The 14436-nt window shown below is 43.9% G+C and overlaps 1 protein-coding gene across 1 annotated transcript in view; it reads left to right on the top strand.

Moving 5' to 3' along the window:
- dnm1a (dynamin 1a) overlaps positions 1 to 13716 on the top strand; it is a 45990-nt gene extending 32274 nt beyond the window's left edge. The window contains 7 exon segments of the mRNA XM_028972664.1: positions 4099 to 4208; positions 4349 to 4460; positions 5118 to 5129; positions 5777 to 5947; positions 8251 to 8492; positions 9022 to 9228; positions 11565 to 13716. Of these exon segments, the coding sequence (XP_028828497.1) occupies positions 4099 to 4208; positions 4349 to 4460; positions 5118 to 5129; positions 5777 to 5947; positions 8251 to 8492; positions 9022 to 9228; positions 11565 to 11631 (921 nt within the window). The 3' untranslated portion in view covers positions 11632 to 13716.
- The last annotated feature ends 720 nt before the right edge of the window (positions 13717 to 14436 follow it).

Genomic DNA, 14436 nt, shown 5'->3' with positions numbered 1-14436 from the left:
TCCTGAGTAGTTTGTGAAGCCTGAAATAGATTAAAGTGTCCTCCCTTACATCTGGTCACCCTAAATTTTGTACAGTGCACAGCATAATTGAGTACACCCTCTTTAAAAAGTACAAATTTAATCAACAACTTCATTCAACAAAAAAAAACAAGTTCCAGAAATTTCACAAGGCTGGGTTTTATTGAACACTTGTTTAACTCCATAACATGAAATTAAGGTTAATAAAATAACTTAGAACACAAAATCTTCAGTTTTACTGAAATTGGTTGAAGTAAAAATGAATACACCCCACAACAAAAACAACTACATCTAGGATTTTGTATGACCACCGTGATTTTCAAGGACAGCACCAAGTCTTCTAGGCATGGAATGAACAATTGGCGACGTATTGCAACATCTGTCTTTTTCCAATCTTCAAGAATAACCTCTTTTAGAGCCTGGATGCTGGATGGAGAGTGATGCTCAACTTGCCACATGAGAATTCCCTGCAGGTGTTCTATTGGGTTCAGATCAGGAGACATGCTTGGCCATTCAACCACCTTCACCATGTTCTCCTTCAGAAATGCAACAGTAGCTTTAGATGTGCGTTTTGGATCATTGCGCACGACAACCTTCAGTATAGATCAGTGGATTGTTGAGTTCATGATACCATCAACGAAATGCAGCTCCTCAACACCAGCAGCACTCATGCAGCCCCATATAAGGACACCGCCACAACCATGTTTCACTGTAGGCACCATGCATTTCTCTTTGAAATCCTCACCTTATTATTTCCATCATCACTCCAGAGTGTAGAGTCCCAGTAGTCTTGGCTTTCTACTGCTTTAGCCCTTGCATAGTCACCTGTCTGCTGGACACCTCTTAAATGAATCATTAGACTCACCCATGGTTGAATGGCTGTTCATTCAAATTTTGTAGTCTTAACTGTGGCTTTTCTCATAAGACTATAATTGGGGTGTACTCATTTTGCAACATGAGCTTGAATGGATCTTTTTTTGTGTGTGCAAATAAACAAATCTTGTTTGCAATTAATGGCCCACATTTGTGGGAGAATTTTGTTGTATGGTATCTCATAGAAAATTTTGATTCCTTTAGAAAACTAAAGGTTTTATGATAAATGTAGTGGGGTGTACTCCTTTATGCTGAGCGCTGCATATATACAGACATTTTCTGGTCAGAGTTCATACAAAAAGGAGTCACGTGGCATTTGAAAATACAAGGCACGTGTTATGTAAAAGGCTTACCATTCCATAAGCATTGCCGTCTATTAGAAATAATGATGGCTAGACTGGTTCCTGCAATAGAAATCAAACGTGCCAAATTCTAGAGTTCTGACAGTTCCACAATCCTTGGAATGAGTTGTCAGGAGAGGAGAGGCGGAATAGTTTTTTTTGTCACACAGCGTTGCTTGAGTTTTGTACTAATCTATGATGGAAATGCTCATCCATTCCTTTACCTCTTTGCTATTATTCTAATGTTGTAAGTTAAGACGTTAGCGCCTCTCTCCTCTTGGCCTCGCGTACCAGGAGGAAAGTCTGAGGAACAAGATTCCAGTTTTGAGCGAATTAAAGAAAGGCAATGAGAGAAGGGAGAGAGAGAGAGAGAGAGAGAGAGAGAGAATTGCTGCTGGCCTCCACCCAAAGCACAGTCTTTCTGGTAATGAGGGGTTAGGAGCAGCATTATTGCTCCCAGATGCGGTCTGCGTTTCTCTGGCCTTTGATGCGAACCCAAGTCACCAGCACTTTTCAATTTGCCCTTACACACAAACACACACAAACACACACATGCATGCACGCATGCACCCACGCATACACACTCACGTTTTCTAGTTTACACACGCCGGCGACCCTTATAGGAACATAGGCTCATTTGTACACGTACACCCAGACCAGCACGAAGCTGTGTGTTCATGAGCATGTCTCACACGCCAGCCAGCCGTCAGTGCGTTTGTGTGTGTGTGGTTTCATTGCACATTTTCTAACCAAACTAGTATGCAATGCTCCAGAAGTGAATCTCATGGACTGGTGTGTTTGTTGGACGATGCATGCAGCATGCAACGGTGTGAGGCGTATGTGTGTGCACTGTGTGTACGAAGCACCGCTCTCGCCCCGTCAGGAGCGTATTTGCGCGGCCTCTTTTGTTTGGATTAGGCAGGCGGGGGATGGGGTGAGACAAGTGAAGTGTGTTTATGAATTCAATCTGCACTTCCTCTCTCTTCATAATGAGGCTGGTATTAGTCACTAGCAAAACAAAACAATGGAAAATATTCCTCTTTGTGTGGTTTTGGACCCAAACACTCATACATGCAAACAGCAGCTCGGGCCAGCACTTTTGCAACAGTCTCTTTGTGACTGGCCCAGACTCGCTTGCTGCAGGTTTGCTGTCGTCCACTGACTCAGGATCAGCTGCTTCGACTCCGTGCAAAGTGTACAAAAGTTTCAGAAGGATGTTTGACATTAGTGCATGTAGGTGGTAGAACAGAGAGGTTTAATGGGAACACATGGAGGATCACTCAAGTCAGACAGAGAGAGAGGGCGAGCGAGAGAGTGAGAGAGTCTGTCTGTCGGGGGGGGGGTTAAACACCCTGTATACTTTAGCAGCCCATTTCTCACCATGTGATGACTTTCTAATTTGCTCTGTGTGTGTGTGGGCGTGTATGCTCATGTTAATTTTTGAACGTTCTTTTACCTTAAAGCCATCTTTGAAGGTGATGAGACTATGTGTGTAGGTGATAGTGGGTTTGTTTTACATGTGTGTGTATATATATTTGCGTGTCTGTTTCAGTATGCAGCTGTGTGCGGTGTGACTATGACCATCTCTGGTGTGAATGAATGTGGTTTGTGCGTTACATGTGTAGGGTGTGGGATATGTCTGTGTGTGGTATACAGAAAGTGAGTGTGTATAATATATAATATGTAGTATGTTTTTGTGCGGTGTGTACTGTGTGTTGGTGTAGATGTAGGGTGTGTATGTGAATCCTAGATGTGGGGAGTATGTCTGTAATTGAGTTGCATGTGGGGTGTGTGTGTTTGGGATTTACGGGGACTGTGTGTGTATGTACGCTGTGTGTGCGTGCACGTGTATCCTACGAGGGGTGATACTTTTCCCATTTTTAGTGCCCGTTCTCTCTGTCGTTCCGCCCCTTCCACTTTTTCAAACCCACTTCATCCACTCCGTCCATCTCTCTTCACTCCTTCACACCGACTCCCTCCATCACTCCATTACTCCCTCTCTCCATCCATCTATCCCTATGCTCTCGCTCTCTGGCCAGGAGAAAGGAAAAAGCGTGAGTCACACTGGGACGCTGCACTGTGCACGAAGGCCCTAACGATGGCTGGATGACGTCACTCTCTGGCTGCCATGGTGACAGCTTTGTTTTGACTCCTGTGCCGGACACCTGGGTCACCTGTCTGGGACCCTTCGTGCGGTCCAGTATAGCTTTCCTCCAGAAGAGGCTATTTCAGTAATACGGCCAAACGCCGTCTGGTAGGAGGTAATTATGTGCTGCGACGCTAATCCAGAATTAGCTCTCGCTGCATCTCATAGTGGTTAGGGCTGGGAGTGAGGTTTTCTGAACACTGATCTTGGACCAGAGCGCCCCGCCATATTCTAAATGTAGTTGAAAGTTCAGCTGGCCGTTGGACAAAAAACACAGGCGAGTGACTCACACGCTTAATGGCGAGTGTGTACACCCACACACATACGCCGGCGTGTGTGTGTGGAGTTGGTGCTCCGGCTGGGAAGGGCTGTTTTTATACGGCTGGAGCATGGTGGCCGCAGGGAGGGCGTCTTTCTCTCCCTCTCCTTTTCCCTCCATCTCTCCTGCTTTCTCTCTTTCTCCCTCTCTCCCGCCCTTGGCTGGATTTGGGGGGGAAATGCCGGCTCTGGACTGGGGACTCCTGATGGATCACCGGGCTGCTGCGGAGCACCGAGCGCCCAGCCAACCAGCGAGGCCCAAGTGGCTGCCTTTTATTTTACGCCGCTTTAATCAGTTCCAGGCTGTGTGGTGGCCGTCATAAAATAGCGCCTTTCTCTCTCTCTCTCTTTTTCCCTTTCCTTCTTCCTAATCCTAATTCCTGCTTCTTTCACCCCCTGCAGGAGAAAGAAAAGAAGTACATGCTGCCCGTAGACAATCTGAAACTGCGTGATGTGGAGAAAGGCTTCATGTCCAGCAAACACATTTTTGCCCTATTTAACACAGAGCAGAGGTCAGTTTCTGCCCTTATTATACACACACACACACACACACACACACACACACACACACACACAAACACAAATGTGCGCATACTACATATACAGCAATCTACATATACATCAATCTACAGTGTCTGTCTGTCCCACTCAGGAATGTTTATAAGGATTACAGACAACTGGAACTGGCCTGTGAGTCCCAGGAGGACGTTGACGGGTGGAAGGCCTCCTTCCTGCGTGCCGGTGTTTACCCTGAGCGTGTGGTGGTGAGCATGTGCACACAAACACACACACACACACACACACACACACACACACACACACACACTCCTTTTTACATTTTTGTGAGGACTTTGGGTAATGAGCGTGTAAAATATTTATTGCAGTTGTATAACGCAGTGGTTCCCAAACTTTTTTTTCTCCGGGGCCACTCTTTCATAGGTAAGAGCGCGGCAGCCATGCGATTTCATTGAACACAATGGAAATTTCATTTAAGTCATGGATCTGTGATCCCCCCTGCAACAGCTCCACCTCCCGCAAAGGAGTAGTGCCACACACTTTGGGAACTACTGGTGCAAGTGGCATTCACTATTTTTACTTCACTCTGAACACTCCCAAACATAGTTCACCAAACATATTTCATAATATATATTTTAACCTCTTTCAAGTGAGCATTTTTTTACTTATGGGGACATTTTGTTACCAAGATATAAATTCGGGAACATGAACGCACACACAAAAGACAGTGCTATCTGCTAACATTATTTCATTATCTACTCCACCTTCATCCATCACTCATCTGTGTTCAGAAATGTTCATGTCAAAGTGTTTCTTATACGTTTCTCTCTCCGTGTCTCCTGTTTTCTCTCTCTCTCTCTCTCTCTCTCTCTTCCTCCTGCTCTGTTTGTCGATGTTTATTCTAGGAGAAGGATAAGGTACGTGTGACCTGTCTCTTTTTCAGTTTTGTCCCCGGACTCTGTTGTGAGTGTGCTGTTAAACAGCTTAGTGCCGACGTTCCGAGTTTCAGTCCTCCAGTGACTCACGGGCCTACTGGAGCGCCCTGACAGTCTGCTGCACGTATGCTGTGATGCGTGTTGATGAGTAACGCGTTGAGGCGCTCAGCACTGCTCGCCGTCATCGCGGTTACTGGAATCAGAGCAGAGAAGACTTTTATTGGTCCATCGTCATCACCGGGCCTGATTGCCATCGAAACATATCCTTAGTGGATCATTTGGGATCATTTTTCACAAGGCAGGAAGTGTAAACTACTATAAACCCATCACCGATGGTGCTGTGGCACGTTACTGTCTGATTGGAAGAGCCAGAGAAAATTGAGGCCAATCATGGGGATGCATCCTGATGCCAAGTCAAAGCCACAGCGAGACGTTGATCGGTAAAAAGATCTGAGCTCTAATCAGAACCAGACTCTGGCCTCTAGCATGCCGGAGCTTGGACTGAACTGAGCTCATGAGCTTTAGTACCCAGGTCTAAAGGCTGGTATAATGTCAGCTTATAGTGTCATCATATACCTTCTGTTAATTACTATATGCATGAATGTACGCGTGGCTTCTCTTCTCTTCAGAGCGATACCAGTGAGGAGAATGGCTCAGAGAGCTTCATGCACTCCATGGACCCTCAGCTGGAGCGGCAAGTGGAGACCATTCGCAACCTGGTTGACTCCTACATGGCCATCGTCAACAAGACAGTGCGGGACCTCATCCCCAAGACCATCATGCATCTGATGATAAACAATGTGAGATTCTAGTTGCCTCCCGTCAATACAGGTTGTCTCGATTGCTAAGGCGCTCTCCTTTTCCCCCTAAACTGTGAACACAAGACCCAATTTTTAAGCTACATTCACAAAGCCTCTGATTCTTCTTGCAAAACCAAACATTCACCCCAAAACAGTTCAATCTGTGCTCAAAACTGAACCATGCAGTCAAATCATACCTTAAGTCAATCTAAATTAAATAGACTGAGCAGTCACTAAACACTACATGGAAAAAATGAAGACACATGAAGCGGTAGAAATAAATATCTAGGCTAAATGCATGCTGCAAAACAAAATACCTGTACATTAAACACAAGTACAGGGTGGGCCATTTACATGGATACACCTTAAAAAAATGGGAATGGTTGGTGATGTTAACATCCTGTTTGTGGCACATTAGTATATGTGAGGGGGCAAACTTTTCAAGATGGGTGGTGACCATAGTGGCCATTTTGAAGTCGGTCATCTTGGATGCAACTTTTGTTTTTTCAATAGGAAAAGGGTCATATGACACATCAAATTTATTGGTAATTTCACAAGAAAAACAATGGTGTAACTTTATTCTTTCATGAGTTCTTTAAAAGTTTCTGACCACTTATAAAATCTGTTCAATGTCACCAACCATTCCCATTTTATTGAGGTATATCCATATAAATGGCCCACCCTGTACATAGGCCCACCCTGGCATGCTGTATCCAGGCTTGACATGCCTCCACACCCATGTCATCACAGGCCAGTTCCATGGCTTGCAGGAAATTTACCCTGGTGGAAGGTATACGAACGCCAACCTTACACCGCTATGAGAGGAAGAATTCATGGGGGTTAAGGAAAAAGTATGGTGGAAGGCTAAGGCTGATAAATCCCTGGAAGCCTCTGTGAAAACTCATGTGATTGAGGAAAATGAGGAGCTGGTGAGTGTTGTCCACCATCAGGGCCCCAGGTTGGCCTGATGGTGGACAACACCATGATTGCTTATGGCAGCACACAATGTGACAATGCCACCACGCTGCCCAGGGACACCAACAATGGTCCCTTGGCCAATCACACTACGGCCTCTCCTTTTGGTGAGATTAAACCCAGCTTCATCCATGTAGATGTATTCATGGAGTTTTTCCATTGCATCCAGTTCAAAACTACAGTAAATCACTACTTACAGTAACCAGCATTTTTGTGTTTGGATATACACCAACCTGTACATACTGGAATCTTTGCGTTCAGATGTTACAGTCTGTTGCGCTTGAGGACACAGTCAACAGTAGAGAGGCTGACACTGTCGATACCCTCAAAATGCACATGGTCCTCAATGATCCTCAGCTGAATTTCACGCAGTTCAATGGTGTTCTTATGTCAACAATTATGGTCTCTTGGTGTGACCTGTGACCACAATCATGTGGCAGTCTTTCAATTACACAAAAAGAGAACATGCACTTACAAAAATACATACATGGAATAGGCCGACCAACAGTCGGACTAAACACTCCATTACAATACTACAGTACACTGGCACAGTGATGTACTGAAACATGTTTACTGTTGTACAGTATGTTGTACAGTCATTGTACATATGTAATTGTTGTCCACATGTACATACTGTAATGTCAAAAAAGGTAACTACCTGTTCTCTAAATCTTTGGATTATGGTGGACACAGTGAATCTAATGATGTTAGTCCGGCCTCCTTCATTGTCATACCATGGACAAGAACATCTGACATTACGGTTCTTTGTCTTTGCTTGACTTGCTCTCACACGAACTCCTCTTCTTAGATTTCTATCCATCATAGTGCCTCACAAACCAGTGGTCCGGCTTATGTGTGCCCTCACATCATTAGCCTCAAGCGTGATAAATTCTGAGATGTTGTGTTCAACCGGTGACACCTGAGCTTTAATTGTGTTTGACTGTGCTCAGCATTATGCAACACAGGTGCATCACAAGATGTGTCTAAACCGGTGAAAAGTGCTTATGGTTCTGCCAAAAGAGTGACTGACTCAATAAGTGGGTTCAGGCAACTGAGAATTTGGTTCAGACAACAGGGTTTAGTGGTTTTAACCAATCAAGATTTGCACAGGATTTGCCTATGAATGTGCTCCAATGTCCACTTGTGCGTGTGCCATGAGTGCGCCATGGACGGGTCAATCATCCTAGTAAAGGCTGGGGCTCAGGATTCGCTAACTGTTTTTATTACTCATGCACATACAGTAAGACTAATGGTCCTACTTTCTATACTGTATTTTGGTTTAGTTTCATCATGCTGCCTAAAAGACTGCCCCTGCTCACCCCCTCCAGACTAAAGAATTTATAAACGCCGAGCTGCTGGCGCAGCTGTACTCGTGCGGGGACCAGAACACGCTGATGGAGGAGTCGGCAGAGCAGGCACAGCACCGGGACGAGATGCTGCGGATGTACCACGCCCTGAAGGAGGCGCTTCACATCATCGGAGACATCAGCACCACCACAGTGTCCACTGCGCTGCCGCCACCTGTCGATGACTCCTGGCTGCAGGTGCAGGGGGGACGCTCGGGGGGCAGGTGAGAGCGGGGCGCAATGATGCTGCCTGGGGATGAAAACACATAAACAGTTGTTTTAAATCTTGAATGGCAAATCTGAGAATTCATGATGATTTATTTCTGCCACCATTCTATTTCAGTTATGGTGAACACTAAGGAGTATTACTTGATTACTTTTAACGTCTTAGAGACAAGATTTTATGTTAAACCTTTGGATAATCTTGAGATAACACAAAGGGTTTTGAAGATGCACAAGACACTTTGAATAGAAGAAGGGCTCCCCCTACTGGCTCCTGAAGAAACCATTCCTTTCATTCATGGTCTCCTTCTCTCAAGCTGCGATTAGTCATATTGTCATAGATTTATTAAATGTAAATTGAAAATTAAAATGGCTAGAGAGAAAAAACATATTTATAATAGAAAATGTGATCATTTAAAAATCTCAGACTACAGAAATGCCTTCTAAAAGGTAAATACTTGGTTGAGACTCCTTTAATATGAATCATTTTTTTCGACGTCAGGGGCTAAAAGGTGTTGATCCTTCTCATAGGTCTCCGGCAACCAGCCCAACTCCGCAGCGCAGGGCTCCTCCGCCGGGCCCACCTTCCCGCCCCGGGTCTCGTGGCTCTGCTCCTATCCCTCCAGCTGCTGGGGGGCCACCTGTTCCATCACGCCCTGGGGCCTCACCGGATCCTTTTGGTGGACCTCCACCTCAGGTGCCCTCCAGGCCCAACCGTGCTCCTCCTGGTGTGCCCAGGTGAGTCCTGATGCCGCCGACAGTTTAAAAAAAAAAATCAGATTTAATGTGTTGATTGAGCCGTACAGTAAACACGTTTGTCATCAGTGTGTCTGGAGGTGTGATATGGAGGTGTACAAGCAGATGGAATAATGAAATAGAACATAGAAGTGGGCCAGAATGTTTGACTGAGTGAAACCAAAGCTATGGATAGAACTCTCCTGGATCTTCTGAATTACAATGAGCGAATGAGTGGTAGTGTGAATGAGAGCTGTGATGTTTTCTCTTCTGTCTTTACCTGTAATGCCTGAGCACAGCTAACATTGCCCTTTGATGCTTTGGGGGTGTCGACTAACACCAGTGACCTGAACACCAACTGGGCAGCTTCTTGCCTCCTGCAGGAGACACACACGCCACTGACCATTGCAATCGTCCAGTAGTCATAACTGACTCGATAATGACAAAATATCAGGTTTAAAACGATTGATTGTACAAGGTCGAACCAAGGGACATCATAAATTCTATACAATTTTCTGAAAGAGGGGAGCAGAGTGGCTGTGGCATGTGTCCTCTCCACCTTTGAAAACCGTGTGGTCTTGCAGATCCTTCCTATCCCCCACCCCACACTCCACCTCAACCCCACCTCTTGATTATGATTCCTCTTGCAGAATTACTATCAGTGACCAGTGAGGACTAACGCTTCTGGTACGTGTGGTGCTCTCACCTCCTGTCCCTCACTCGCTCACGCACCCACTCGCTCACTCAGAGTCGAAACCCCGCCCGTCCTTCTGCATGGCTCAGCCTGAACACTCCCTAACCTTTCAAATGACAAGAAGAGGGGACATTTCATGGTCATGGAACTACATCTGGATGTATCCACCTTACATACCTCAGACTTAAATATGCTACAGAACGTTACGTAGCGTGAGAGGTTACGGAGTGGAAATCAGGTTTCCTATACTTCAGACCTCCAGCAGGGTGACTGAGAGTACATCACCTTCACAGTTAAAGCTCAGAGTTTGTCATGCTTCACATCACTTATCTCAAATAAAGGGGAAGGAACCGAGGTGGGCAGCAAGGTGACAGGACATCAGATTCATTTAATTCTGATTGGCTGCTCTCTGTGAGCACTGAGCTAAAGTAAATGAACTGTTGGAGGACAGTACGTCTCAGAAGATGCTCTGTCGGATAACGTAGTTAATTTGTCTTGGTATGCAGTTTTGTGTGGATGTGTGTTGCGTGGATTTTACGGCCTCTTTGTGTGTATGATTGAAATATATATGCAAAAAAATATACAAACATGTCCACTGCTTTATTCACATGTACACATACATGGTGCACACAGACACACACATCATAAAAGTGACTGTCATCTAAGTGTGATGCCAGTTCTTTGTCATGTCTTGAGGGGCAGGTGCTAACATCACTGTTGTGTGTCCCTCCATAGCATCTCAACCATCCACAGATCTGTCTGTGAATGTCTGTTCTGTCCTGTCTGTGACACGAGGAGAATCAAAATGACTGTATGGGTCTGGATGTGAATACAGTTCATTTTGATGTGTTGAATTTATTTGTACTATTTTGACTAAGTCAGGAAAATTTGTATGTGAATATGTGTTATATGGGTTCCAACTTCTGTTCTTTAAATTAATTTAAATTAATTGAATTTAATTCATGGAACATTAGAGTCTTCCATCATATAATATCTAATATAATACATATATTACATTACAAAATGTACATAAATACAATACACATATACAGTCCTGATTGGATGCCTGAGTCTGTAATAACAATGAACAGCAAAAAAAATGTCTTACAAGAAATAGTAGATTTATTTGTAATTACAAAGGTAAAGTCATTGGGTGTTGAAATTTGATGGAGGTAGTATCATAATAAGTAAGATGCTCGCCTATGAATCAGGAGACCACAGGTTCAAACAGGAGCAAGACACTGAGGGAGGACTGTCCCTGTAACTCCTGATTGTAAGTGGATAAGGGCATCTGATAAATGTATCTGATAAAAACTAGAAATGAAGGACAGCATGGATGAATCAGAATCTGAATCACATTTATTAATCAAATGATCACATTTATATGTTAGTGAACACATTTTATTTTGGTGTATGGTGTCTCTCAAACACAACATTAATGTGCATTATAGTTTAAAATCGTATATACAGAAAATACAAAACTTACAAAAATAATACCGTAGGTGTACATAGATTGTAGTTGCAATGCTGCAGGTGTTTATGTTATTGTGATGTCTCCCTGTCACATGTCACATGCTGCACCTGACTCATCCCTGTATTCTTTTTGTCTCTGTGTTCCCGTCTCTATCTCTGTGTGTCCACGCAGCCGGCGGCCCCCAGCCTCACCCACCCGACCCAACAGATCCACAGACTCCTCCCACTTAGACTATTAGCCACTCCCACTGGACGTGACAGAAGGCGGGATCCCACCGTTCTCTCCCCTCCCACTTCCCCTCCCCCTCTGCACTTCTTCTCCTGCTTTTGCAAAGATACACACCCACATACATACACACTAAAGAGAGAGAGAAAGAGAGTGTTTGAAAACTGTGTTTCCTCTTAATTTCCTCTCTGTTCACCCATGCTATGGAATGAGTTTTGCTTTATTTGCTCGATTTCATCCTCACCCGTCTCCTTCTTGCTCTTTTTGATGATCTCTGAGGGGTAGTTGCTTCCGTTCTGCTGGTCTACCTGCTTTCTGCTCTCTGTCAAACACTCTCGTTTCAGTCTGATGCATTATCCCATGCGGATGTGTGGAGGGTGTGGGATAACTGCATTTGCTGTTGTGTGCTGTTTTTTCTTCTTCTAATGTGAATTCACTCTCATGTCCCCAATGGCTAAAGCCAGAGGTCACCTTAATCAGCTGCTGGGGACCCTGGTATTAATATAAAACTGCTATAAAGAACGAACCAAAAGCAGTCTTGGGAGGTGAGCCACTGGCTTCGCCAGGAACTTAAACCGTCTCTCTAACCGATTTCATTTTTCATTCTCTTTTTTTCTCCCATTTTCTCTTCCTTTCCCTCGGCCAGCCGGCCAGGCAAGGGCAGCCCCTCTCGCCCGGAGAGCCCTCTGCCTCCTTTCGACTCTTAATTGCCCTTTCACTCTGACCATTCCTCCCTCCTCCCTTCTGCTCTGTCCTCTCGAGGAGGAGGGAGTGAAACGTTCACCTCCATAAACAGCAACGCCACAAGCATGTCCAACCGACTTCTCACAAATGCAAAGAAAGGAAAGAAGGGGTCAAAGACGGAGAGAAGACTCTTCTGGGCCCTTTTCAAGGGTCCATGTCTGTTCAAGTCCAGAGAGTCAACTCCAGGAATCTCAAAGTTGACCTTGCTGAAAGTTCTTGGTGTTCCACGGTGACTCCTGCTCTCTCTATGTTCCCTGTATATTCACGCTTCTTCGACCAGTAAAGCGATGTATTGATATCTACGTCAGAATGCTCTAGTGACCTGTGTGCCATCATCACGCCGGCATGCTGTCTCCCGCCACTCGTAGCCCAGACCCAGTCTACTGTAAATCCAGGCTGTGCTGCCGTTTCCTGTGAAAGGTCTGCTGTGTTCAGCTCCTCTCTAAACATCAAAGCACCATTTTTACACCGAGTCCAGATATATGAGGCGGGATTTACATAGAAAGTGCAATATAGTTCTCCTTTGGCCAGCTTACCTGAAAAGCTGGGCACCCAAAGACACCAGACCCATATTAGATAATCAGATCAGAGAAGTGAACGCAACAATCCTGACCTGGGTTAACTGCACAGCAACTTTTTTTTTTTTTTTTTTTTTTAAAATGGTCGTTCACTGTGAGTGACAGTGACTACATCAGGGTTTTAAAAATATCAAACTTATGGTCTATGCATAGATATAATTCCACCTATATGTGTCGTTTGTTCGTTTGTTGTACAGAGGTGAGCCTCTCATGTTTTTGATGTGGTTAACTGTGACTGGAGGCATTTGAGTCTTTGTCTACTGGGCATGATGGCACTTTCTTTCAGCGACCCATACCAGAACTGGACTAGGGGCAAACCCCAACTTTAGCCACGGGAACACCCCCTTCACACCACTAACCCCCAAAACCTTAGCAAACAGCAGTTAATTGAAAATTTACATTATTTAAAAGTATACATAGTTTATCATGGACATATCTTCAGTGTGTTATGTATCTGTGGTGCATTTATGGGAATTAAAATTCCACTCTTTAGAGACTAGTCAACATGTAAGATTAATGAATATTAAATTATTAAGGATTAATTAAGTTAAAAAAAAAGTGACTTCTTACTGTCAGTTGTGTTTTGACAGACTGTGTGTTATGTAGCATGTAGATGAGGGGTGAGAGGGGTGTGTACGCGCGAATGTGTGTGTGTTTGAGAATGTATAACTCTGCCATGTCGTGACATGTTCTGTATCTCTCTGCTGTTGATTGAATGGGTTGGTCCAGCAGGACTGTGCTTTGTCAAGACATTAAAGGTCAGTGTACCAACACAAGATGTGTCTGGGGAATCTTTTCTCACTCAGCTCACTTTTTACTGGCCTTCGTTCAGTACATCGGCGTCAGTATAAATAAGCCATTAAACCAACAGTATCAAGTAGGAATTTTCTGCCTTGATGACATTTTACCATTCAATACCCTACTGTTTTCCTGCTCAGTTTAAAAAAAAATTATTAAAATAAATACGGAAGAAATGTTTCACAGGTTTCTGCAGGTTTAAGGAAGCCAAAAAATTTTAAGGTCACTTTCATCAAATTTAAGATCCATCATTGGGGTCGTCAGCTAAATTTTTCCAAGGGCCAGAGTTTCTTGGCAGATGCTTTTCAAAAATACAGTATTAATTGTTTTTTATCTTAAGTAATATATTATTATTTGATATATTAATTTTCCTTCCAATTTGTTCTTATTTGTCACCCCTTTACCAGACTCATATTACTTGTAGTGCAGAAAGCCACTAGCCACTAGGGAGGGGTGCGATATTTTAGGTTTCTTATTGCGATTACTGAGATCAATATTGCAATATGATAATTGGCACTTGCTTGCCTATCAATTAAAAAATAATAATTACAATGTTACTTTCCCAATACTGCAGCTTAATAAAAATAAATTAATCAATACCATTTATTTTTCAAAATAGGTACATTTTAAAAAAAGATTACATAAAGTAATATAAAAGAGCTCCTGGACATAAGTGGGACATTTTATAGTTTTAGGTG

Source organism: Denticeps clupeoides, chromosome 3 (genome assembly GCF_900700375.1).
Source record: "Denticeps clupeoides chromosome 3, fDenClu1.1, whole genome shotgun sequence".
In the NCBI taxonomy this organism is placed as follows: Eukaryota; Metazoa; Chordata; class Actinopteri; order Clupeiformes; family Denticipitidae; genus Denticeps; species Denticeps clupeoides.
Note: the sequence above shows the minus strand (reverse complement) of the source record. Positions and strands in the feature narration are given on the sequence as shown.